General features: G+C 49.3%; 1 protein-coding gene across 2 annotated transcripts in view; it reads left to right on the forward strand.

Annotated features, from left to right (window-relative positions):
- The window catches only part of DHRSX (dehydrogenase/reductase X-linked), a 141,144-nt gene that overhangs the window by 109,087 nt on the left and 5,395 nt on the right, over positions 1-26,662 (forward strand). For both annotated transcript variants that reach the window (XM_059385561.1, XM_059385562.1), the window contains 2 exons: positions 8,489-8,696; positions 17,068-17,275. In XM_059385561.1, the coding sequence (XP_059241544.1) occupies positions 8,489-8,696; positions 17,068-17,275 (416 nt within the window). The remainder of the gene's footprint in view (positions 1-8,488; positions 8,697-17,067; positions 17,276-26,662) is intronic.

Here is a 26,662-nt window from a genome sequence, read left to right on the forward strand (position 1 = left end):
CCCCCACATGGGGACCAGGATGTGGATGTCTGTGGGGACATTATTCTCTTCACTCTGTGGGTATTAGGACGTGGCTGGTTTTGGGGACATTCTTCTGTCCCCCACATGGAGATCAGGATGTGGACATCCCTGGGGACATTCTTCTGTCCCCCACATGGGGACCAGGATGTGGATGTCTGTGGGGACATTATTCTGTCCACTCTATGGGTATTAGGACGTGGCTGGTTCTGGGGACATTCTTCTGTCTCCCACATGGAGACCAGGATGTGGACATCCTGAGACATTCTTCTGTCTCTCACATGGGGATTCAGGATGTGGGTGTCTTGGTCATCATTCAGCCCACCACACCTACCTATGTGAGCTCAGTACTTCACAGGTAGCAACAATACAGTCATAAATGAGCGCCCTTGACCTCATGGAAGCCATTCTCTAGCAAAGGAGACAGATACTCAACAGGTAGTTATTGAGTTCTTCAACCTACCCCGGAAAGTACCACTTACAGTATGACAACAGGGTAGTGTAAATGAAAGAAAAGACGCCATCTCAAACGTGATCTGCCTGGAAAGCCCCAGGCTTCTGAAGTGGCATCCCATGGCACCCAGGAAGGGAGGAAGGCCACAGGGACAGATGGCCCTGGGCCCAGTGGGGTGGCAAGGGCTGTGCAGTCAGGATTGCACATGGATTCATCTCCAGCCCAGCGTGCCCAGACTTACCTTGATTTACAGGAAGATAAGGCATTTCTCATGTGTCTCTCCCCTTGGTTTGTGCATGAGTATTCCTCCTTGCTGTGTGCAATGGGAATTCTGAGTCAAGATTCTTTTGGAGATATTTGGAGGAGTCAGCAGATGCAAACGGGTGTTCCAACCACAGGTCTTCTCAGAAGAGGACCCCAGCCATGGCCTGCCCGGTTGGTGTTCAAGAGGGGTTTGCAGAATTTCCCAAAACTATTTGCCCGAGACCCTCCTCTGTGATATTACCTCCTCCCACCAAGGCAACTGGTTGAAAGGATGTGGGTTCCCAGGACCACATGTATCCCATCTCCTGGAATACAGCCCCACTGCATTCTACAAAGGGACTCCCAAGGTCCAAGAAGAGTTAGAAATTGTGCTTTTCTTCTCTCTCTCTCTCTCTTTCTCATTTTTTAATTCTTAAGATAAGACTGAGGCACCTAGATGGCTCAGTCAGTCAAGCATCTGCCTCTGGCTCAGGTCAGGATCCCAGGGTCCTGGGATCCAGTCCCATATCGGGCTCCCCACTCAACAAGGAGCCTGCTTCTCCCTCTCCCTCTGCTGCTTCCCTTTCTTATGCTCTGTTGCTCTGTCTCTGTCAGATAAATAAAACCTTTTTTTTTTTTTTTAAAGAAAAGATAAGAGCGATCAAGATGTTGTAAATGTTAAGTACTTCAGAAGGGAAATGGTGTTTGCCTTTGCTGGTGCGATGAAAATAGAACCAGACTGCCTCTTTCTGGAAGCCCGGGATCCAAGCTGAGAATTTATCCGACACAAGAAGAATCGATAGTGTATCTCTTGCAGAGCCAGCTCAGAATTTAGAGTCTATTCACATCCAAGTTTCATTTATCGACTCTCCCATGCCCACACCTGATCACAGATAGTTTTGAAATAACTGCACGGAATTGATGTTTTACCCTTGTAGGGCTTCGTCCCATACGTCTAATGGATGCATTTCCCAATGTCAAGAATTACTAAAAATAAATATGGCAGTGGTAACCCTTGAGAAGTAAAATAACTCTGAGAAGTAAATGATTCTCACCAGGTGCATATTGATGGCATCGGCACCCGTCGAAAACCGCAGAGCAGTTGAGCGAGGAGGAACATGGTACCCATTTCTGGGCAGGCAGATGCCTGAGCAGTTTTCCTCTATATGCACTTGGCGTTCCCTGGGCAAAACAGGCTCTGCCGTCATCTGGTCTCCCTTCCAGGAGCACGGAAGCTGGTGAATCACCAACGCGCATGCATGCGTCAATGGACTGTTGGAACCCGATGGGTGTAGACCACGTCTCATCAATGCCTTCTGCTTGTTTTCCAGTGTGTCTCCCTCTCCATGTTCTGCCATGTGATGGGTTTCCCTAGAACAGAAGGCAGTTGGATGTTCTTCTGGTGGTGGGTGTTTGCAGTGCCGCTTGACGTGACTTACCGTGATCCCGGATCTGCCCGAAGAGTAGGCTGAAAGCTGTGGGCATGCATGGCCTCTCCTGCATGGGACACTTCTGTTCCTCCAAATACCCTTCATGAGGTTTTAGGAAATAGGCTGAGAAAAACAGTGGCTTTCCAGTTAGCCAGATGCCCCAGAAGCATGTTACCCACAGGCTCTTCCAAGAGTTGTGTGTTGAAAAGCGCTTGCTCTCAGGTGTCCTTGGTATGTCCTGTACATATGATGGAACCAAGTGCATGGTACTTTTCAATCAAGACCCGTTACCTGTTTAAGGAACATACTCAGTAAACAATTGGGTCCTTACCATCGTCACGGGGTGTGGGGAAAGTGACTGGTTTGTCTTTTACGACAACATGGGGAAAGCTATTCCAGAATCGAAATGGGAATATGGAGCCTGGGCATGGGTTTCACCAATGTGTTCCCCATGGTGTTGACATTAAAGAATTACTTTGAACACACATATCTGTGCCTTCAGTTTAGACATTGTGACTGGCCCACATGTGACTATAGGTTCACTATCCCCTAAGCACTCAACCCCAGTACCTGTGCCCTTGTGGGTTCATGGCCAACTAGTGTTGCCTGGAACCCGAGGCATTAATTGGCCTATAGCGCCCCTCTCCAAGTCACATGGACAGCCCTTCCCTTTTCATGTTTTACAGGCAGAATCAGAACGCTCATTGCTCCCTTCCAGAATGTTCTGTTTCCCTCTCCCCACATTTTTATATCCGTTTCCTGACTACCATGGTCTCCAGCTTCCAGACGTTTTTGGTTTTAGTAAATGCCACTACTGCGTAAGCCAGTGAAATCCAGAGCTGGGCGAGGACAGTGGCTCTGAAGGCAGGGGTAGCGATCATTCCCCGGAGTGAAGGTGGTGTTTCTGAAGTGTTCCTCATGCGGTAGAGTGAGGCCATCATCTGGCCGTGTGCCACCAGCCAGAGAGGGCCCCCTTCTCTGTCTCTTTTGTGCTTTTCCTGTTTTCTGCAAGGTACACAACTCGGTCTCCTCCCCAGGGTTAGGACGTACCTTTTCTGTTTCATTGTTTTACTCCATAAAGAACAACACCTTGTTCTACATGCAAGTCTGCTCCCCAGTCAAACACACGGATCCGTGAGCAGATACTTTTATTGTTCCTTTTCCTACTTTTCGGCCAGCAAAGGGAGATACGGAAGTCTCGGCAATGCTCACTATCAAGGGGCAACCTTCCACAGCACTCATGTAAGAGGAGTATTCGAAAAACACAGATGCAGGTCCACGGACATAGGAGACATTCAATGAACATTGTCATATTATCATCTGAGATCAGTGATGGTCTGCACAGGCAGGTGTCTGGGACATTTTGCTTTAGAATAGAGACGGACTTGGAGATTTCTTGATGTGCGACATAATCGTGGATTAGATTAGGATTACGATGGCTCTGGTTGCAGGCTCTGTGGTGCTGAGACTCCCCTGCTTCGCTTCCATTGAGCCCCAGAACGGATTGGACATTTCCCCGGAGGTGACCGACCGTAGGCATGGCAGTGATGTTCTCGCTGCTCTTTAAAAGCACACTTTCTCCAGTGATGCTGTTGATGCCAAGAATGTGCTCCAAAAACTGTTTATGATTTCTGGAGTAACCTTGAACTCGCTCTTGGCCCAAAGCGTCATTCTGGTCACATTCTTAGAGGCCGGGTCAGTGAATCTGTGCCATGATCTGTCACCAGAACTTGCATCCAACGAAGATCCATGCTGGCATTTCACCCCAGCTCAACCGTTGCCCCACGTTAGCTTGTCATGTACGTTCTTGAAGATAATCCATAATAGAAATGCAATGAGCTGGATCTTTTAAGTCTTCAGGAGATGCGGCTGCGGTTGTCCTTCAGCTCCTGTTCCCACCTAGTGGACCGTGTGCACCCTGGAAAAAACTAATGAGTCCAACACTTCAGCCCCGAGGTCCGTGCACCTGCCCCGAGGATCGGCTGACCAGAGTCCCCTAGCCATTTTCTCTGCTACTAACTTCCAGGCACCCAGAGGCCATCGCAAGGAAGGGAGTAACTCACAAGAGTTACTGTGAGGCACTCGGAACTAGGAGCTCGCTGCAGAGCAACACCCCCAAATTCTTAATAATCCCCGTGGAGCCCCACATCCCCTAATCCATTATGTGGGATCTTTTCCAATGAATCTGGATACTTAGAAGGCTGAGTTTAGTGACAGTCATTCGTCCCATGAGATGGGGCTCTCTAATGTGGAAATTGATAATTTATGCACGCAGAGATATTCCAAGAATTGATCATTTAGGCACAGAGGGATGTTCCAGGAATGGGTAATGGGGATGCACACTGTTTCAGGAACTAATGACTTATGCATGCCATGATGTTCCAAGAATGGATCGTTTAGGCGTGCACCAATATGCCAAGAGTTGATAAAAATGGAGATGCACTGGTATCTAAGGAATTAATAATTTAAGCATGCACTGGTATTCTAGGAATTGATCATTTACACATGCCGTGATATCCCAAGAATCGATCATTTATGCATGCCGTGATATTCCAGTGGCTACTGCTGTGTTCCAAACCATGTCCAGTCCCGGTGGCTCAAAGATCAACATTTCTATTGCTTGCAGTTTGGGGACACACAGGAATTTGGGCGGGTCTAGGTCTGGGTGTCCTGTGCAGTTGGAGCTCGGGCTTCTGTTCATCTGATGGCTCATGCGGGGCTGGATGTCCAGATGTCCTTGCTTTACTGCTGGAAAGTGGGTACTGCCCAGCATGCAGGCTCAGCTGCATGGCTGGCCAGATGACCTCCATGAGTCCTCTCCAATATGGCGGTCTCACAGGCACCAGCCAGTCTTCTTAAGGGAAGCTGGTTCTTCCCAACATTCCCAGCAACGAGGTGGGAGCCACTCCTTCTTTCCTGACCCAGCCTTGTCACGGCTGCTACATTGTACTCATTACAGAAAGCTAACGAGTTGGTCAAGATCCAAGGGATGGAACACAGAGTCCCTCTCCCAAGGAAGCAAGTATCAAAACCATGTGGAGACTGGTTTACAGATGCGTCGAGCTCAGGTTCCCTCTCAGCCAGCCTCGTAGAAGCCGAGTGGTCATGAGGAGCCACGTTCCTCCAACTGGGAATCTTATCATCCTCTAGCTCTGCTTTTCTGGCTTCCTTACGATGAATAAAATAGTCAAGAAAATGGCATCACCAGGGAGATGTTTCCCTGTCCTTGAAATGCCAGACTTCACATCCGCTTAAACCCATGGATGCCAGGTGCCCTTTGGGAATGTTTTCTCAGCTGAGTTGAGTGACTGTGGATCTTCTTAAATACACCTTTTACTGGATGTGTGAGACCCATGTGGCTTTGTTTCCTGATGTATGGTGGTCTTCTCCCTGTAGGTCTACACGAGGGATGTTTTATAGGAAGTAGTAAGCTCAGGGGATCTATTTTCAATCTGTTGGATGTGCTTTCAGAGGGCTGGGCATTCAGGGATGTTGAAAAAAAATAGCTTAGCAGGTGTGTGGGGGATAGAGGTCATGGGCTCTCATTTCTACCTCTTTTATTTTTTTTCATTTCATTTTATTTTTTTCAACGTTCCAAGATTCACTGTTTATGCACCACACCCAGTGCTCCGTACAATACATGCCCTCCTTAATACTCAACACCAGGCTCACCCAACCCCAGTACCTCCCCTCCAAAACCGTCAGTTTGTTTCTCAGAGTCCACAGTCTCTCATGGTCCATCTCTCCCCCTCTGATTTCCCTCAACTCCCTTCTCTTCTCCATCTCCCCACGTCCTCCGTGTTTTTCCTTATGCTCCACAAGTAAGTGAAACCATATGATCATTGACTTTCTCTGCTTGACTTATTTCACTCAGCATAATCTTCTCCAATCCCGTCTATGTTGATGCAAAAGTTGGGGATTCATCCTTTCTGATGGCTGCGTAATATTCCATTGTATATGTGGACCACATCTTCTTTATTCATTCATTTCCACCTCTTTAATGTGACTTACCACCTTCCTGCACCCAAAACACTACTATACTATGCCGTGAACCCCACAGCCTGGACCAGACATTTCCTTTGCCTTGAGCACCCCACAAGTGATAAGCTGGCATGGGAGCAGGATGTGTGGAGCCGTGAATGCACCAAACGCATCCTGTGTGGGCATGGGTGTGATGGGGCATGCGTTGTGGTCTATGTGGGCAGGGAAGGATCCTGCAATCCAGCAGGAAAACTGTCTGCATGTATAGAAAAGCACAGAGAATTACACATAGAAGTGCCTACGCACACACATGTACATTTGCAAATATATACCTGTATGTCCCTGTAAAAGACACAACAATACAAACAGATACAAAGATGCAAATCCATCTACCCAGAGAAAGGGATACACCTCAAATCTAAGCATGTACAAATACACACAAATAAGTAGGCATGCCTGTGTGCATGCACATTGTACACAAGTACAGATTCATTTGCAAATTCAAAAATACGCACAGACCCAGAAACTTGTGGGAGTCCTGCACAAACGGCCATTGACATGTGTGCATTACCCATAAATACATATGTGAGCACATGAGGTGGGAACACTGAGGTGTATGCAGATACCTTTGCTCATTGCACTGTTGGGTGTTTACCCTAAAGATACAAACGTAGTGATCCGAAGGGGCACATGCACTCCAATGTTCATAGCAGCAATGTCCACAATAGCCAAACTATGGAAAGAACCTAGATGTCCACCAACCGATGAATGGATCAAGAAGATGTGGTTTATATACACAATGGAATACTATGCAGCCATGAAAAATGAGATCTTGCCATTTGCAATGACGTGGATGGAACTAGAGGGTATTGTGCTGAGTGAAATAAATCAGATGGGATTGGGTGCATTTAGGGTGGTGTGGCCATAGACAGCTGAGCGAAATAAATCAACCACAGAAAGACAATTATCCTACAATCTCCCTGATATGAGGAACTTGAGAGGTGGCGGCGGGGGGGGGGGGCAGGGGGGCTAGGGAAGGAAAAAATGAAACAAGATGGGATTGGGAGGGAGACAAACCATAAGAGACTCTTAATATCAGGAAACAAACTGAGGGTTGCCGGGGCGAGGGGGTACTAGGGAGAGGGTTGTTGGATTATGGACATTGGGGAGGGTATGTGCTATGGTGAGTGCTGTGAAGTGTGTAAACCTGGCGATTCACAGACCTGTACCCCTGGGGCTAATAATACATTATATGTTAAAAAAAAATGCCTTTGCTCACACACTTATAAATAGAAGCCCATTTTCACCCGCCAACGCATGCACGGATATTTTTGCATAAATACATCTAGTACGGGCGTTCAGATATGCCTGAAAACATATAATGCATATGTTCGTATGTGTTTGTGGTCACGTGGGCACATGTGTGTCAATGCACATGAGCACTTCCAACATAGGCAAACGTATGCAACATATGCATATGCAACAAATCTATGTTTGCAACACATGCAAACATATCTCTAACGCACACCTACACCCGTACACAACACAGGTACGTAGGAAACAAGGAGGTCCGTGGACTTTCAACAGATGCCCCGGGAGCCACGCGGGGCTGCTGTAGGACACGGACCGATATGGGCCAGGCATGTTTCCTGTTTACATCCGGGAGCCAGCATCCATGGAAAGGACGTGGAGGAGGAGGCATTAGCTGACTTTTGTCCTGGCGGGCGTGGAGTTGTTCTGAGCTTGGGGGGAGTGGCAGAATCAAGCACAGAGCCGATGAATGTGTTGGTGGATTTTTGTGGATGTGTTTGTGGAATAACAGGGCTGGAATGGAGTCTGGGGCAGGGACGGCCGGGGTGCATACCTGGGTCAGCGTTTTGGGCAAAGCACCCTGAAGAATGACCCCATTTCTGGGATGCCCTGTGAATCGAGGGACATGACAACGTGAGTTTGGGGAACTCGGCTCTGGGCCTCATCCGCCCCACCCTGCAGATGCAGGACATCGGCGTCCCAACGTGTCCAGGACGCTCCTCCTACAAGGGAGCCTTTGTCTGTGCAGACAGCTGTTCTGTCCAAAAGAATTACCTTCCCGGGGCCGCAGGGAGGCACCTTTTGGTGATTCAGGACATTCTCACGTTCTGCCAGATGCTGGTGTCTTAGCAGCATTGCAGGTGCGTCTTGACGTCTTGGCGCCTCTCCCCGTGCATACGAAGCAGCAGGAACCTCAGGTCCAGGATGGCGACATGGCAGCGAGGACCAGAGCCCATCCTCCTGGCTGGCGCCCGGCCCCGTCTGTGGGACGGCTGTGGAACGGCTCCCCCATCTCATGTCCTAAGTCTCCCTGAAACTCCTTTTGTTCCAGCCGGAGTGATGATGGTCCCTCAGCGGAGAACCAGGGATGGATTTGAGGAGCACTTTGGGCTCAACTATCTGGGCCACTTCCTGCTCACCAACCTCCTCCTGGACACCATGAAGGAGTCCGGATCTCCAGGCTGCTGCGCGAGGGTGCTGACCGTCTCGTCGGCCACGCATTACATCGCGGAGCTGGACATGGAGGACCTTCAGGGCAGGTGGGTGCTCGCGGGCGGCCGTCCAGGGGCTCAGGGGTGCCCGTCAACAGTACAAAACCATCAATGTAGACTCAGGTCTGTTATCAGGATCAACCCTAACCCTTATCCTAACCCTAACCTCATGCCAACATTTTATAGGGTTCTTCATGCCTGAGTCCCCAAACATGTTTTGTTTTTGGCATTTTTCTATGGAGGTTTAATTGCTATCGCACCATAATCAAGTTTGTATCTCAGTAGTATAGTTATGTAGCATTATTTATGTAATAACATTATGATGTCGATTATAGTTGCTACATAATATAACATACGTTACATTATGGAACTATAATTGTTACATAACATGTATGTATAACATTATAGTGTTGTAATTGTTACATAATGTAAGTTGTAACAATGTAATTATTGTTATAATATACATGTTATAACATATATTGTTATAATATACATGTTGTATAACTATAATGTTATATAACAAATATAACATTATAGTATAATTATTATACATTATTTAATGTAATTAATTATTATATAACAGGTTATAACATTATGTTATAATTTCTTTGTAACATTATACATGTTACAGCATTTCCTGGTTATAATTGTTACACAATGTAACGTTGTATATGTTGCAATGTTATAATTGTTACATAATGTGACATTGTATATGTTAGAATGCCATATTGTTACAGTTGTTACACAGCGTAACATTGTATATGTTGCAATGTTATAATGGTTACATAATGTGATATTATACATGTTGTACCCTAATGTTATAGTTGCTACAGAAGTGCCAGGTGTCCGCGGTAATGATCCAGTAGTTGCGTGTATCCTGAAATAATCACACGAAGTACATTTAACATCCGTCATCATCAAAGCACATGCATCTTATCCTCGGGCAGCTTAGCTGTGTGATGTTATTATTATTATTTTTTTATTTATTTTCTTGGGTAGAAAGAGGAAAGACAGAAGTTGGGCATGCGGTGGGTACCAGAAGTAACGACATATTCTCCTTCGTTTGCAATTGTAAATAGAACCCACTAACCCCGTGTGGTGCGTCCGGGTGAGTCCTGGCGGCGTGGGAGGCACCACGTTCTGATCTGTGTCTCCCGCTCTCTCCTCCTTCGCGGTAAAAGAGGCCCCGCGTGTGAGTGGGGTGTGTATTTTTGTTTGCATGAATGCTGCCCTCACTGTGCACGGTGTAGACACCCTGTTGGAAGAACCTGGATGCGTGGTTCAACGGAGCTTGCTTTCGAGGAGCGGCTCCAGGGCGTGCACTGGGGTGGGCACCCTCAGCCTCTGGGCCTGCAGACATGTGGAAGGAGGGTGGCCGGGCTGTGCACCCTGGGGTGCTTCCCGGTGTCCCGTTCTGGCACAGCGAGGGGCCAGCTGCCCGGAGAGCAGGGCTGGGGTCTTCCCAGAGAGTTCCCACGCATCTGGTGGGCAACCTTGGTCCTGGGTGGGTGACTGGGTTCTGTCCTTGTGGCTCTAGGATCAAGGTGAGCCCTCACTGGGATTTTCCCTTGGAAGCAGGAGGCAGGGAATGTATCTGTGGCTCCTGGGGACAGGTGACATCCTGAAGAGGGCCTTGGGCAGGGGGCTGGCCGGGCACTTGGGTCCCTGCTCAGCCTTGCAGGACCAGCCTGTGCACAGAGAAAGCAGGTGAAGCGAAGGCATGTGGTTGGGGGATGGCTGTTTCCCTGAGGGGCTGCTCCTTTGTGGTGCCCTAAGGGAGCTCAGGGATGGTGTATGTGTGCACCAGCGTGCAAGTATGAGCGTGTGTGAGCGCGTGGACACACGTGTGCAGGCATGTGAGTGCGGCCGTGCCCTCCTCTGTGCTTTGTGCAGGATTGGGTGCGCATGTGTGGGCGTGAGCGTAGGTGCGAAGGTCCTTGCAGCTTTGTGTGCAAAAAAAAAATCAAAGAACAGGCACTGAGCTCCGTCACTTTCTTTGATAAATGTTAATTAAAAGACAACGAGGGGTGCCCGGCTGGCTCCATCAGTTACACATCCAACTCCTGGTTTCGGCTCCTGATTTCAGGGTCGTGGGATCGAGCCCTGCATTGGATTTTGCACTCGGGGGGGGGGGTGGTCTGCTTGTCCCTCTGTCTCTATGCTTCCCCCCTGCTCTCTTACTCTCTCTCTAAAATTAATAAATCTTAAAAAAAAAAAAAAAGAGAGAGAGAGAGACTGAGACCACTCAGGATGCAGGTTTTTGGAGTGTGGTCCTCAGGCGAGTTTCATCCACATGCCCTAAAAACTTACTAGAAATAAAGACCCCGAGACCACCCCCCAGACCTGCTCGGCCCAAACGCTGGGGGTGGGGAGCCCGGCAGCCAGACTCTTAACAAACCCACCAGGAGATTCTGATGCACGTTGAAATTGGAGAACCACTTGAGCTTCAAACACTCTGCTTTCCTGCGTGAAAAGTCTTGATCCTCGGCGTCCTCCTGATGTAAACACCACCGGTCCTTCGCGGTAATTGCCAAGACCGATTTGCTGAAAATTCATGTTCTTCCAAAGGCGTGAATCACTATGTCATAGTGATTTCAGAATCCAAGTGGGCTGCTACGCACAGGAGGGTCTGGGTGCTCAGGAAGGCTCTGCCGGAAAACGCCTCTGCTTGCATACTTTCCCGGGGCGGGGGAGGGGAATGGTGGGCGGAGTCTGTTGAAACTTGTTTGTCATCAGTGGAATTGACTCCTGAGGAAATGGATAGCTTTGTCAGAAAATGGCTTTGGTTTCGCAGAAGGAGGTAAAAGTATCATTTAATTTAAAAACATATGTAAGTATTTATTGGTATTTTATACGTCTGTATGAGAGAGAGAGAGAGAGATGGGTTGATTTGATTTAAGGAATTGGCTCCCAGGTTGGAGGGACCAACAAATCCAAAACCTGCGGGGTAGACCAGTGGGCTAGACAGGCAGCTAAGAGTTAATGTTCCCAGCTTGAGCCAAAACACTGATAATTCAGGGAAAATTTCCAGGATACAGTCTTGAGGCCAAATTTCTTCTTCTTTGGAGGAGACCTCCACTGTTCCTCTTTGGGCCTTCAACTGATTAGACAAGGCCCACCCGCATTATGGAGCACATTATGGGCTTCACCCCAAATCTACGGATATCTGTGTTAATCCCGTCTAAGAAAACACCTTCCCAGCAATGTCTAGATTTGGTGTCTGACCAACCCCTGGGCACCACTGCGTGATGGGCTCTAACCACTATCTGCCCCACTCCCCGGCTTGTCTAGGTGCTCAGCCTCCTGTAGCCATGGGCCGCCCAGGACCACAGAGGTCCTCGTGGAGTCTTGTCTGAGCTGCCTCAGCTTCGGTCCTGCCCTGAGGGTGACCGCTCTTGGAGACACCCATTGCACCTCCGCTGAGGATAGTTCATGCTCTACTTGTCTTATGAGCCTCACCTCTTAGCCCATAGGATGCCCAGGGCAAGGAGGGACATGGCACCATGCTGTCTGCTCTCCTCCACCGCAAAGCAGGCGACTGATCCTGTCCTAGTTCCTGTCCTCAGGACAGACGAGGGTGCTCCCAGGTGCAAAGGTAGCAGAACCTCATTGACCAAGGAATGGCTGCTCCAGGGGTCACTGACAAAGATGGTCCTCCGGGTAAAACTGATGAGTGGGTGTCCATGCATCATGGAGCCTCGTCCACCAAGACCCCGCTGGAGACAGCAGTGCCCCCCATGCAGTCTCCTTCCAGAGGGCAAAGACACCCTCCACATGGGATCTTCTCCCTGCAAAACATTGGCTTCTTAGGGCTCCTGGGTGAGTCAGTCCATGAAGCATCTGCCTTTGGCTCAGGTCACGATCCCAGGATCCCCACGGAGCACGGAGCATGTTTCTCCCTCTCCCTTTAGCTGCAGCCACCCCCTTGCTTGTGCTCCGTCTCTCAAATAAATAAAGTATTAAAAATCTTCATAGTGGCTCCCGTTCAAGGCAGAAGCCTTGCCTTTTCTGTAGATGCTTCCCCTCTTTGCACAAATATGGAGCAAATTAACATCCTCGGGAAAGTGCATTTTCGGGTTGCGTTCCAAGCAACTTTACTTTCATGCAATAGCTCATGCTCATGGTATGGAGTCCTGGGGATGGCTGTGACCAAGGACCGGAGACTGGGTTGTTCTAAACCACAGTGGTTTACTGCCTGCCGGTTCTGGAGGCCGGGATATCTGAGATCCAGGTGGGGCTGGGCTGGTTCCTTCCCGAGCCTCTGGGGGAGAATGTGTTCCAGGCTGCTCTCCGGGGTTCTGGGGATGGCCAGCAGACTTCTGCACGTGTGTGTCCCCATCTCTGTGTCTGTTCTCAGGGTACCATATTCCCTCTGTGCCCCTGTACGTGATCTCCCCTTCATGTGTGCCCGTCGGTGTCCAAATTCTCTTTTGTGTAAATTCAGCAGTCCCACAGGGTGAGCACCCCATCCTAAAGCCCTCACGTAAACTCAGTTGCCTCTCTAAGAACCCTGTTCCCATGCAGGGTCGTATTGTGCGATCCTGGAGGCAGGACTCCAACACATCTTCCTTGTGGGGGGGCAGCGTTCGATGCATAAGGATCCCCGTGCACTGTTCCCAAGGTGACAGGTCCTTGCGCTTCTCCAGAACCGTTTCTTCCAGGCTGACCTCCCTTTGGAGCCAAACCCCTTGGGATGATGTAGGCATGTGTGTGCATTGTGGGGAAAAGAGCTGTTTTGGTTTGAGTTTCCCAAACGGTTTTAATTTCCGGGGGGGGGGGGGGGCTCATCCATTTGTGCATCTGGAAACACGAATTCCCAGCCTGTTATATCACTGTTTGTGAAGCCCTGAAGCTTTGGAGGACTTATGCGGTGTTCTGGGATGCATGATGGGCTGCTGATGTGCCCGTGATGGTTTCCCCCAACAGCCACGCCTGGCCTTTGCTCAGGACTGAAATGTGCACGTGGTCAGCAACGTCCTGCGGTGTTTCCGGGGAGACGTGGAGCCCCTTCTTGGCTCACCAGGCTTCCTGGGCCCCTCCTGGCTGCTCTGTGTTTCCAGAGTCCTCTGGAATAGCAGATGTGGAAAACCAGGGATCAGGGTGACGCAGTACGTGTCCATGGTACCTGGGGAAATCTCGTATCTGGACATGAGGGATCCTTGGTCTGCCAACGGGTGCTGCTCTTCCTTGCTCCCTAAGAGACTACCTGTTATCGGACCCAGCGAGCTCCTGAGTTCACGGTGGCCAGTGGACATTCCCTCATCGCTGGCCATGGACTTGTGCATTAATGACCCAGAAGGAAAATAACGCAGCTGATTTATAGGACGCAGGCATCATACCCACGGCTGTGCTGCCTCCCGCACGTGAATTTACCGGAGGCCAGCAGACACATCCGGACGGCTAACGGTCCCTGCGGATCTGTACAAAAGGAGGCCGTCCACGAGGCCAGCATGTGGGGCACGGACTGGTGACTCATGCATGGGGCACAGCATTCATCAACATCATGGTTGAAGACCTCGTCCCTTGTACTAAACTCTCTGCGTCGGCTGGGCCCTCGCGACCTCCAGCTGCAGGGAGAGAAGGAAGTGGCCGACGTCGAGCTGAAAACGTGGGCAAACACCGTGGAGGATACGAAACCCAGGGACATGTGTGTCTTATGGAAATAAGAAAACTCAAGACATTGTGTTTTTCAACGGCGCGAGGTACTGTCTGTCTGATGAATCCCGGGGTCCTATGTGCGAACGTTTCCAGTCTACCGGGGAGGACTTCAGGAAACCCACTGCTTCTGGAACCGTTAAAGTAATACAGAAGGTCCGTGGTTTTCTAGGACGGACGGGGAGGTGACGACGGTTCTACAAAATGTGGACGTTGGGGTGTAGGGCAGCTCTGCTGAGAAGGAGGAATGACTGCTGGGGTGGGGGTCGTTCACGAACCCATAGAAAATGGGTTGTTGCATGTGGTATAGACAGGTGTACCCTGCTCTCCCCAGATCTCAGTAAAAGCAGAACTTCAGGAAACTCACAAATCTTACTAAACTAACCCTTTAATTTCCATGAAAAAGATACCTTTTCACAATTTACCACCTCTGGACGCCCAGACCCCTTTTCCTTTGTCTCCTCACCCCTGCACCATTTACCAAACTTTGTTAAATTGTGTGTAAACCCAAGCGTAGTGGTGCCTTTGGGTTTTTTTTTTTTTTCCTTTTTCCTATGAAGCCCTGCATACATGTAAAGTGGAAAAGTAAAATTCGCATGATTTCACCCTGTACATCTGGCCATCCTCAGTTTAATTTGCAGCCCTCCGGGACAGAACTCAAAAGTATAGGAGAGGAGATTTTCTGCCCCTCCAAAAGTCTGCCACATTACCGTCTCCAACTTCTGTTTTCTACCGACCTTTGGATTATTCCTGAAGGAATTACACCAAAAAGTGTTTTATTATTTTCAAAATAAGGATCCGCATTTATGTCTTTCGGTTCGACTTCCTGACAATTCGTAGTACAAAACCAGCGAAGTAAACATTCCGTGTAGACCCGAACCACGCAGCCATTTCCCGCATTAGTTCGTTTACCCTCACGCGGTGAGACCCGTTATTTGATTCTCTGTTTCTGCTCCCTCTTCGGTGCTAACGTTCAATCTCTTTATTGTTTTCCGAGCCAAGTGCCTTTGCAGTCCTCGGGGTTTGATTTAAAAAACCTCAGTAGGGGGATAGCGTCCTCCTGTTCATTTGCACTGATTCCTTCCCGTTTCCGCTGTGCATGTTGCTTTGTCCGTAAATCTGCCGGGGAAACCTCTCCTGAAATCACGCCTCCTTCTTGGACTTTGTCCATCTCTCCCGTAGGGAAACATACTGACTTTTTTCCTCCACTGAGCATTTCTAACGATCTCTGGTTCGTTCTTCTTCGGGCTCCGCTATAAAGCCGCAGTTGCAGACCTCATCGTTTACCCTGGAGAAATGGGTGTATCGATCTTTCACGCCCTTTAAGGGCCCGAACCCGGCGATGCTGAGAAGGCTAACCCTAACCCTAGATCTTTGTCGTGATCCCTCCCTGCAAACACAACGGCCGTGTTGAGAATTCTTCCGGGCAGCGCTCCTTGAGAAGTTCACCCAGCGACCGCCTTTGCTGACCCGCCGCCCTGCGCCGGTCCCTTAAGACGGAGGAACCTGGGACACCGGCGAGCGAGCGCGGGAAGAGACAGGAGCTCTCCTTGGCCCCGACAGGAATGCAGAATGGCTCGGTCACTTGGGAGGACAGCCGGGCCGTTGCTGACGGAACCGAGCACCCCCTCACCGTGAGGTCCCCAAATCACGCTCTTTGACTTTCGCCCAGAGGGGCTGCAGGCACAGCCACCTGGAAACCTGCCCACGGATGTTGCTAGGAGCGTGGTTGCTGGTGGCCGGAGCCTGGAGGCCACCGAGCTGTCCTTCAGTCGGTGCCTAGATAAAAAGCAAAGACGAGTGTTGGCCAGCGGTCGGGGGAGGGACGGCTGGACAGGTGGGGCATGGAGCGCTTTTAGGGCCGTGAGTGCAGAGGGTATGCATGTCCTTGTACACTTGCCCGAACCCGTAGAATGCGCACCCCCAGGTAAATTCTGATGCAGCCCGGGGTAGGGGATGCTGGTCATGGGGGAGGCTGTCGTGTGTGGGGACAGGGAGGGGTGCACGGGGAACCTCTGGCCCTGCCTCTTCATGGCCCCGTGAACCCAAAACGGCTCTAACAACAGGCGTTCTATTAAAAAAATGCGACGATCACGTTCCTAGCCCGTCACAGAGGCCCGAGGATCACAAGGTCGACACAAGTCTGGAGACACAAGCGTGCGTGTCTGTATAATGACCATGAAATGTCACCACGTGCTTCCCCGTAGAAAAGCGAGTGAAAAGTCAGGGTGTTTGCCCCAGGCTTAACGAGCGGGGCTGTCGGCGCGGTTTCCGGTCTCCCGCGAACGGCGGACGCGGGGAGAATCACCCCATTTTTGCGCTCGCTGGAGGGCGTGGGGGGCATCCTGTTCTGCATATCAAGTCAGGCGTCTGCACAACACCCAGAAGATGAAGCCCCAGGGAGGTCATATAAACCACAGAACCCTCCGGTGGAGTGGAAAATGGACAGGAAACCTCAGGATACCCCGGGGGCAGACTGCCGGCTGGAGGCTGGGGGCTCTGCAGGTGAGGGACCTGAGCAGGAAGGGTCTTCAGCAAGTGGAGACCTGAGTGGGTGAGGAACCCAGGCAGATAGGGACCTGGACCCATAGGGATCTCGGCAGGTAGGGACCCAGCAGGTGCAGAATCTCGGGAGGTGAGGGACCTCTGTGGGTAGGGACCTCAGCATGTAGGGACCCGGGCAGGTAGGGACCCAGACCGTTAGGGACCTGGGCAGGTGAGGGATGCACCCGCGTCTCACACGTGTCCCTGGTTGCTTCCACAGCCGCAGCTACTCCCCGCACGGCGCCTACGCCCAAAGCAAGCTGGCCCTTGTCCTGTTCACTTACCACCTGCAGAGGCTGCTGGCCGCCCAGGGGAGCCCCGTGACCGCCAACGTGGTCGACCCCGGCGTGGTCAACACCGACCTCTACCGACACGTCTTCTGGGGCACGCGTCTCATCAAGAAGCTCTTCAGCTGGTGGTTCTTCAAGGTAGGCCTCCTGCGGTTGCTTTGCTGAGCCCGTTTGCTGTGCCCTGCCCCCACGGCCGGCCGGCTCCCTCGAGGCCACGTCAGTGCCGTTGGGTCAACGCTCAGAAGTGCGAGCAACCCGGCGTCCGGGTCGCTGACGTCGGAAACCCAGCAGCACAGCCTCCCCCTGTGTGCATTTCAAGCAGTTTTGGTGTTTTTTTCCACGAAGGAGAAAACAGATTTTGCAGGCAGAGGACAGGGCTCTGCTTTGCGCCGTGACCAGAGAGTCACAGGCCGTGCACGTTTCTGAATCCAAGTCTGGTTGATTTCCGATGCACAAAAGTCCACGCTCTTTCTGGTGTCCAAAACCGTGCATGGGCCTCCCACATGTCCCACGGGTCCCACGTGGGGACAGCAGAGGCTTTGCTCCAAGACAGGACACTCCCATTGTGGGGGCAGCACATGAGCAGGTGACACAGGGGGCCAAGGCCAGCCAGTAGCAATCTCGGAGGAACACTGAGCCTCCATGACGTGTACCTGTCCCCACGCACACGGCGTGAATTCTGCACAAGGTGGAAACAAGGCACCCCACCAGGGTAGGCACTTCTAAAATTCTCATATCCCCCACTTTTTTCTCCTGGTATTTTTATATTTCGTTCTCAGTCACGTGGTCCCATTTAAATTTCCGGGTTTTTAAAAAATGATCCGTGAGTGGACAGGAATCCTGGTTCTTGGAGCAAGTCCTTGTGCGTTTGCTGCCGTCCAGTTTCCGCCGGTGTTGCTGGCCCAGACGTGGGGCTCAGGCATATCCTCTCCGGCTTCCAGGGTCTTGGCAAGGGGACAGTGTTCGTTTCCTCCCCGCAATGGGGTTGCAAACTCTAGACCTGACGAACTCCAGGGCCGTGGGGGGCAGGGCACGTGCCTTCAGTGACGGACGTGGCTGTGAATTCCCCACCTCTGGGCTCTGCATGCACTAGTGTCTCGGGGCCATTCCAGCTCATGGGAATGTCTGTGGGCACTGGGGAGCCAGCGTCTGGCCGCTGCTGTGTGTAATGACCTCCTGTATGACCCTGGGATTCTTTTTCTGCGTCACAGCTCCCCTTAAAAATCCAAATTTTCTTTATGCACCTGAGTTTTTTAATTTAACTCTTTGTTCATGTCCTTTTCCCCACGCTTCCCCCCCATGGGGACCTGCTGGCTCAGGAAAAAACAAAACAAAAAAAAAAACAAAATGATAGAAATCGTTCCGTTTCATTATGGATCATGAACCCGGTTTGTCATGTTGCACATCTCCCCGACCCCAACTTTCTTGTCACTCGCGGTCCTCGATGGGGCACTTTAAGCCAAAATCGAGTCAAAGGCGCTAAAAATGGGTCGTCTGTCGTCTCCAGAGGTACAGTTAAGTTTTGTCGTGCTGTTGAGCCTTCCCGGGTCGGCTTTCCGCTGATCCTGGAGGGAACGGATGTTCCTTTTCTAAATGCCCACGTGTTCCCGTCTGTTCTGAAGTCACCGGTGTGCTCGGGCAGTGCCCCCCGCCCCCTACCGTGGCTTCATTTTCTTGGCTTCCTTCTGTCTGGTTGTGTTTCCCGGGGTCAGCTTCTCGATGCTTTGCAAGTTGAAGAAAGCACCGTGGATGATGGGAGCCCATCTGTTTCTTCACCCCGTTTCTCTGTTCCTACGTTTACGTGGCTGCCGGGTTTCTCCCGTAGAAAACAACGGAGAGAAGTAGGATGAGAGGGTTATAGGGTCGAGGAGAGCCAGATAGAATAAGACATGACAGGAGGGGGTGGCATGGGGTAGGATAAGATAGGATAGAAGTAATATGATACAGTAGCATCGGACGGGATAAGAAACAATGAGAGAGCAAAATAGGGTAGGCTGGCATAGAAGAGATACAATAGAACAAGAAAGAGTAACATAGGGTAGCATAGGGTAGGACCGAATGGGAAAGGGTAGGCTATGATAGAATAAGAAAGAATCGAATACAATAATGGTACGATGGGATAACATTGCAATAGGATAGGATAGTGTAGACAGAATAAAATAACACAGGATAGGACAGGACAGAACAGGATGGGGGACGGTAAGATAGAATAAGAAAGAATAAACTAGAATAATGATGGGATAAGATAGGACAGCGTAGCGTAGCATAGACGGAATAAAATACTCTAGGCTAGGATAGGATCCCGTGAGATAGGCTAGGACAGAACAGGATAAGCTCGGAAAAGACAGAATAAGAAAAAATGGAATAGAATAATAATGAGATACGATAGGATAGAATAGGGTAGGTTAGGGTAGGTTAGCATAGGTTAAGATAGGATAGGATAGACATAAAATAATAAATAATAAAATTATTCTTAAAATCATACAAGATAAGATAGGAGACCATAGAACGGGATAGGGTCGGATAAGAGAGAATAAGAAAGAATAGAATAGAATAATGGTGAGATACGATAGGATAAGATAGGATAGGGTAGCATAGCATAGACGGAATAAAGTAATACAGGATAGGATCGGGTACCGTAAGATACGATAGGACAGAACAGGATAGGGTAGTATACGATAGAATAAGAAAGAATAAATAAGAATAGAATAATGATGGGATAGGATAGGACAGGACAGGACAGAATGTAGGATAAGAGAGAATAAGAAAAAATGGAATAGAATAATGATGGGATAGGATAGGGTAGAGAGAATAAAATACTACAGGATAAGATAGCAGAGGACAGAACAGGATACGGTAGGATAAGAGAGAATAAGAAAGAATGGAAGAGAATAAAGATGGGATAGGTTAGGATTGGATAGGACAGGATAGCGTAGACAGAATAAGCTCATAGAGGATAGGATAGCACAGAACCGAACGGGATAGGGTACGGTAAGAGAGAATAAGAAAGAATACAATAGAATAATGGTGGGAAGGGGTAAGACCGGATAGGATGAGACAGAATAGAATAAAATAGGACAGGATAGGCTAGAACAGAGTAGGATCCAATAACATAAAATAGAACGGGAAAGGAGAGGGTAACCCTCAGGACAAAACCGGCAGGGATTTCTAACTTAATTTGGGTGGGGACCTTGAGATTTCACACAGTGATTTTTTTTTTTTTTTTTTTTTTTTTGACTGAGAATCATTTGTCTTTCCTTTCACTTGGGTCTTTCTTGATGCCGGAGATTTTGTGACTTGTGATAAAAACACCTGTTTGGTCTTTGTCCTGTTTCTGTCCTAAAATCCTTGGAATTTCCGATGAGGACAGCCATAGAGGTTTCTTCTGTTATGCGAATGAGGGGACTTTTGGAAAGTCCCGAAGCCTGGGGCTGGGGGCCAGGGGAGCCAACCCCAGAAGTTTCCGCCCCACCTCCTGACCTTCGGAGGGAGAGGAGAGGGACTGGAGGTTGTATCGGTCCCTAGTGACCGATGATTTAATCCATCACGCCTCTGCAATAACCGCCTCCCTCTTTAGAAAATGGAAAGGGCAGGGTTCAAAGAGCTTCTGGGTTGGTGAACACGTGCAGTTTTGGGGTGCGAGGTGCCCCAGCAAGGCCATGGAAAGTGCACGCCCTTCCCCACACCTGGCCCCATGCACACTTTTTCTGGCTGTTCCTGAATTACAACCCTTTATAGGAAACCTGTGATGTAGTGAGTGGCGTGTTTTCTTGGGGTCTGTGAGTCGCTCTAGCAGATTACTAGAACCCCAGGAGGAGGTCCTGAGAACCTCCAATCTAGCTGGTGGGTCAGAACCATTGGTGACAACCTGGATTTGTGACTGGCATCTGACCTAGGGGGCGAAGGGCAGTCTTGTAGGACTGAGCCTTGGGAGCTTTGACACAATGGCCAAGAATATAGGTCAGAACTGGGTTGGATTGTAGGGTACCCTGATGGTGTCTGGGAATTGCTTGATGGTGTGTTGCGGATGGTCACCCCACATCTTGGAATCGGTGACCAGAATCCTAATGCTTTTCAGGGCTGTCTTATTATTAATTCTCAGTACATACCCATACCTTTCCTATTCCATTTATGCATAATGGTTTTACAGAGTTTTGATGTTTGTTTGTGTGGCATATCAGTTTTATTAAAAATAGTGCAAACCGTGAAGGCAGCGAAATACATGAAACATTTAGAAGTCGGTGATAAGTGAGTACACACGTTGTCACACCACGTGGATGTGCCCACGCTTTCCCCCAAATGCACCTGCAAACGCTAACCCCTACCCCACCCGTAGAATCAACGGTTTTCTTGTTTCTCGTTATAAATGTCTCACGCATGTGTGTCTCTGAAATTTAAATTTGCATTCTTTGATCCTTTGGTAAGTAGAATAAGATCTGTGATTTGCTTTTTTTGTTTGTTTAGTAGTTAGTTACCCGGGGGCAGCTGTAAAAAGTGACCACAGACCAAAAGACTGAAACCACAGAGATTCCTCTTCCCCAGCTGGGGAGACCAGATGTCTGAGATCCAGGCGGGGCAGGACCACAGAGATCCAGGCGGGGCAGGGCCTTGCTCCCTCCTGAGGTTCTAGGGCAGGGCCCTTCCTGCGTCTTCCAGCTTCTGGGGCTCCAGACGTCCCTGGGCTTGTGGTCACGTCCCTTCCATCTCTGCCTCCATCTTCACGTGGCTTCTCCTCTGCATCTGTGTGTCCTCTTCTGTGTCTTACAAGGACACCCGTCATTGGATTCAGGACCTCCCTGATCCAGGGTGAGCTCATCTCAGATCCTTCCCTTCATCACTTCTGCAAAGACCCTGTTTCCAAATAAGGTCACATTCACATGTACTCGGGGTCAAGACTTCAACTTGTGTTTTGGGGGGTACCCCGTGGAACCCACAACTCTCCATATTAAATGTTTAAAATCAATCCCTGTGGACCCGTGAAGTCGATTCTGTCCTGGGGGTGTATATTCCACATGGGTGGACAACACGGCTTTGCTCCATCTCCAGATCGGGAGCATTTGGGGTGTTTCCAGTTCTTTGGGGTTTCCAGCAGTGTTGCCTTGAGGGATCACTCCTACATCTCCACGTCTGCTTCTGTCCCAGTTTCTCTATGGCACATCGCAAGCTTTCATGAGAAGGTTCTAGAAGATGAGAAGCTTCTAGAAGGTTCTCTTGTCCGCGTTTTCTGGAGCATTCCATTGGGCTTTCAAGGACAGTCTTACCAAAACGTGCTCCAAATACTCTGAGACTGTGTCAGGTCTTACATCCGTCTTGATGCTATCACGGATGTCCTAATTTTAAGAGATTTTTCAGTCTATTTAATGTAATTAATCTAATTTTGAAGCCATATTGATTATTTAATGTGCAAATATCATATCCCCTCTTCTTTCTAGAATGTATGTTTCTCTTGAAAATGTTCTTATGTAAGATAGAGTCAGTTCAATAATACATGGTGTAGGTGACTCATATCTTACTTTCCACTTTGAGGGTGAAGCACGTAATGTCTCTCTCTTATATTTATTAGGATTTGCACATTTTACTTTTTTATGGACTGTGCTACGTATCACTCCCATTTTGCTCTTCCTTTGAATGAGGGATGAATATTTAATCGTACAGAAACAAAACAGTTCGGTACATAGGCAAACTACGGCCAACAGGCCGGCCATATGGTTTTGTCAATAAAGTTTTATTGGCACACGTGCTTTTTCATTCTCGCGTTCTTCCTGGGATCAAGGCAGAGCTGAGTAGTTACGACAGACCCCCAGATGGCCCACCAAGTGGGAAATATGTCCTGTCTGGTCCTTTACAGAAAATGTTTGCTGACTCTGGTCTAGAGAGATAATTGTGTTTTTCTTTGCTTCAACTCCCTTATTCAGATAATGTGGACCAGTATGTTTCTTTAGAAAGAACCGCCCCCAGTTTCTACAGGGATTCTCAGTTATTCCTCAGTAGACCAGTCCTTTGGGTCTCCAGCCGCTTCATTGATGACTTCTCTCTTGACGTTTACCGCAGTGCTGTAGATCTCCTTGTGTGCCATCTTTGTCACATTGGGATCCTAAAGCCTTGATGATTTGGTTTAAAAAAAAAAAAGTCAAAGAATGAGACAATGGAGAAGCCCATTTCCCCCCACATTTTTCTCTCTTACACTTCAGCCTAATGGAATCATCATGACAAGTCTGTGCGTTTGAAGACTGGAAATACTAGCCTTTGCACACTCTCTGGGTTGGGGAATTTTCAGAAGGATAGTTCCAGTTCAGCTCTCCAATTTTTCTTTCATCCGTATTGCTTGCTTGGGGACTCGTCGCTCTTCTCAAGTCCGTGTGGACGGCTCCATCCCGTCGATAACTGTTTCTTCAAGCCTGGGAATTAAGGAGGACAGTTACCGAACCTCTTCTCAGGGTCTGCCTTCCTTGCCTGCCGGTGGTTCCATCCAAGCAACTCTCACAAAGTCAGCCGTGCCCTGGCGCTCCCTTTAGGGCCTAATTACCTGCCTTCCCTTCCAGTGTGCCATCCTACAAACGCATGATTTGGTGTCTCCCTCCCCAAGCAGTTTGTAAAGGCGACAGGTTTGGTGTGTCCACACGTGATGACCATTCTGTACACGTGGGCTCTGTCGGGCTCTGTGCGAGCGTCGGTGAAGCTTTTCAGAGGGCATGAGACCCAGTGCTGATGCAGAAATCCTGCATCTCTCAGGTCTTGGGGCTGCTGCATTGAGATACCATCCCTATCTGAACCAACCATCACTAAGTCTTATAGGTTCGGGTCCGTGGGTACCATGGAAAAGCATAAATCTCGGTGCTGGGTACATCGGGACCCTTGTGAGGAATTCAACTCAAACAATGCCAGGCCTCTTTGAAATCACTTTCTACACCAGCCTCCAACTAAAAAGGATCAAACTGACAGTGTAGAATGTGCCCACGTCCCAACAACCTATAGGACGTAGTGATGGTTGGTTCTCTTTAGTATGCATTTGAATCAACCCAGTTGTGGGGCCATTGATTGCTTTTTGATGGATGTGTCAGGAGAGTGGTACGTTTAATTAATCAACTCAAGGACACATGTCCCGCGATGCTTCTCCCCACCTCTGCGTCCTCAGCTTCTCCCCATCATCCCTCAGCATTCAAGCACACTGAAATAACAACCTTCAGTTGACCTTGTATCATGCTACAGGAACCTACCACCATTCCTCTTCCACCCTGGGATGTAGGAGATCCCCAGTGATCCCGGGGAGCTCAGGGTCATCACAGGGGTCCTCATAACAGACAGGACAGAGGTTACAAGTCAGAGAAGGAGAGGGGACAGGAGACAGACTCTCTCCTGGAGGATCCAGCAGGAATACAGCCCCAGCCCATGTGCCCACTGAGATTCATCTTAGACGCCTGAGCTTATAGAATGTTAAGATGATAAATCTGAGCTGTTTTAAGCCACCAAGTTTGTGATCCTTCTCCAAGAATACCCAAAGGAAACTCAGGTCCTCCTTCCTTGGATCTCAGCTGTCCAGACTGCTGTCAAGACAAAGATCTTATGTCTTTGCCCAGTGTGTTGGGTTCAGCTGCTCCCCTGTAAAGCAGGTGGGATAAGACCCACCTCGCAGGTATATCATGAAGATTACATCAAATCAGGTGGGCTCATACAGGAGGATTGGAAGAGGGAGTCAGTCATTGATTCTCATTCAGGCTGATGACGTGTCGTGCACCCCTCCAGGCATAGAGTGATCAAGACGGATCACTGAGGCATCAAGGGAGGCATCTCCCATAGATGTACCCAGGGCTCTGGGAACTCGACTCATTACCACTCATTTAGATTTTGAGCATTTTGCATGAGTGACAAAAGGACAAATAGGGTGGCAGTAGTCTGCCCTAGTGTTGGGGGCAAGAGGAGAAGGCTTTGCTGGGGGTGGAGCCTTTGAAGGTGGATTGAAGGCTAAACCAGGGTCCATGAGCAATGCTGGAACTATACGTGATGCAGAAAGTTGTTCAAGATGGCGGGTGGTCAGGAGAAGAATAAATGAAACAAGATGGGATAGGGAGGGAGACAAACCATAAGTGACTCTTAATCTCACAAAACAAACTGAGGGTTGCTGGGGGGAGGGGGTTAGGGAGAAGGGGGGGGGATTATGGACATTGGGGAGGGTATGTGCTTTGGTGAGTGCTGTGAAGTGTGTAAACCTGGTGATTCACAGACCTGTACCCCTGGGGATAAAAATATATGTTTATAAAAAATAAAAAAAATAAAAAAAAAAAAGATGGCGGGTGGTCAAACGGACGCCACCTCTTTCTTAGCTATGTCCCCCAGCTGAACCCAAGACTGGGAAATGATCTGAGCTGCCCATGTCTCAATTTTCCAAAAAGCAGCTGTTCCCAGCCCTACTGCAGGTGTCCTTAGAGAGAAGCTCATCATGTGTTAGAAGCCATGGCCACCTTAGTAGGTTAGGGCTGGGTGCCTGTTGAGAAATGTCAGTGAGGAAGTAATAGGATCAGACCCATCCAACCTACAAAGTATCTGATGGACACGGGGGCACCTGGGGTCTGTTTACAGACCACTCCAGTGGTGGAGGTGGTACTCCAGTGGTGGAGAGGGAGAGAAACCATCCCGAACACTAGTCCAGAGATAAAATGAAGACATCTTGACTGTGGCTCTGGGAGACTCAAGGATAATTCTGGGGTTTCTCACTCAGGAAAATGAGGGTAATGGTGGTGCCTATCCCAGACTTGGGGTGATGAGAAATGCCCAGGAGGGGATTTGGGAATGCTTGACCGTGAGGTGGGTGAAGTAGGGTGTCTAATTTCAGATGCCAACTGGGCTGCCATGCATGTGTCTGTGGCTCAGAGGAGAGTGAGGTCAGCTTTTCATGTCAGAGATGAAGACAGGGAAGGAGAGGAGAAAGGAAGCTGTAGGCATGGGGAATGGACCTATAGGGAAGCAGATTAAGGACCAAGATGGAGAGGGTTGGGGTCTCTGGGAGAAGCAAGATCTGGCCACCCCTTCCTTCTCCTTCCCATCCTCCGCGATGCCCTTCGCTTTGGTAATTTGTTAATTCTGGATAATAATATCTCATAAGATTGTTGTGAAAATTGCTAACATAATATATGTGGAAGTGTTTCCGATACTGTAAAGCCCTGTGTAATTAGGTAATTATAAGGCATTCATGTTTCCCTCCAACCCGACGTTGCTTGCAGCTCTATTTAGCATGCTTTAAATTCCATCCTCTTTCTACCAAGTGTGCTGCTGCTTTTCTTTTCTTCTTTTTTTTTTTTCACCCGCTTGTGCCCAAACGTCACCCCACAGCCCCTGCCTCTTGTCAACTCCGCGGTGGTAGGGATTATTTTCAAAATTGCCTTTCTTGGCCCCGAGAGCCCACAAAACGTTGGGGAGCATTTAATAAACATTTGTTGGGATGAATCATATTGAAACTTGGTGCGTCGCTGCCAGGACCAGCCCCGGTTTCATGCAGAGCCGACCTTTAACTAGAAACACAACGGAGCC

This window comes from Mustela nigripes, chromosome X (assembly GCF_022355385.1).
Source record: "Mustela nigripes isolate SB6536 chromosome X, MUSNIG.SB6536, whole genome shotgun sequence".
Taxonomy (NCBI): domain Eukaryota; kingdom Metazoa; phylum Chordata; class Mammalia; order Carnivora; family Mustelidae; genus Mustela; species Mustela nigripes.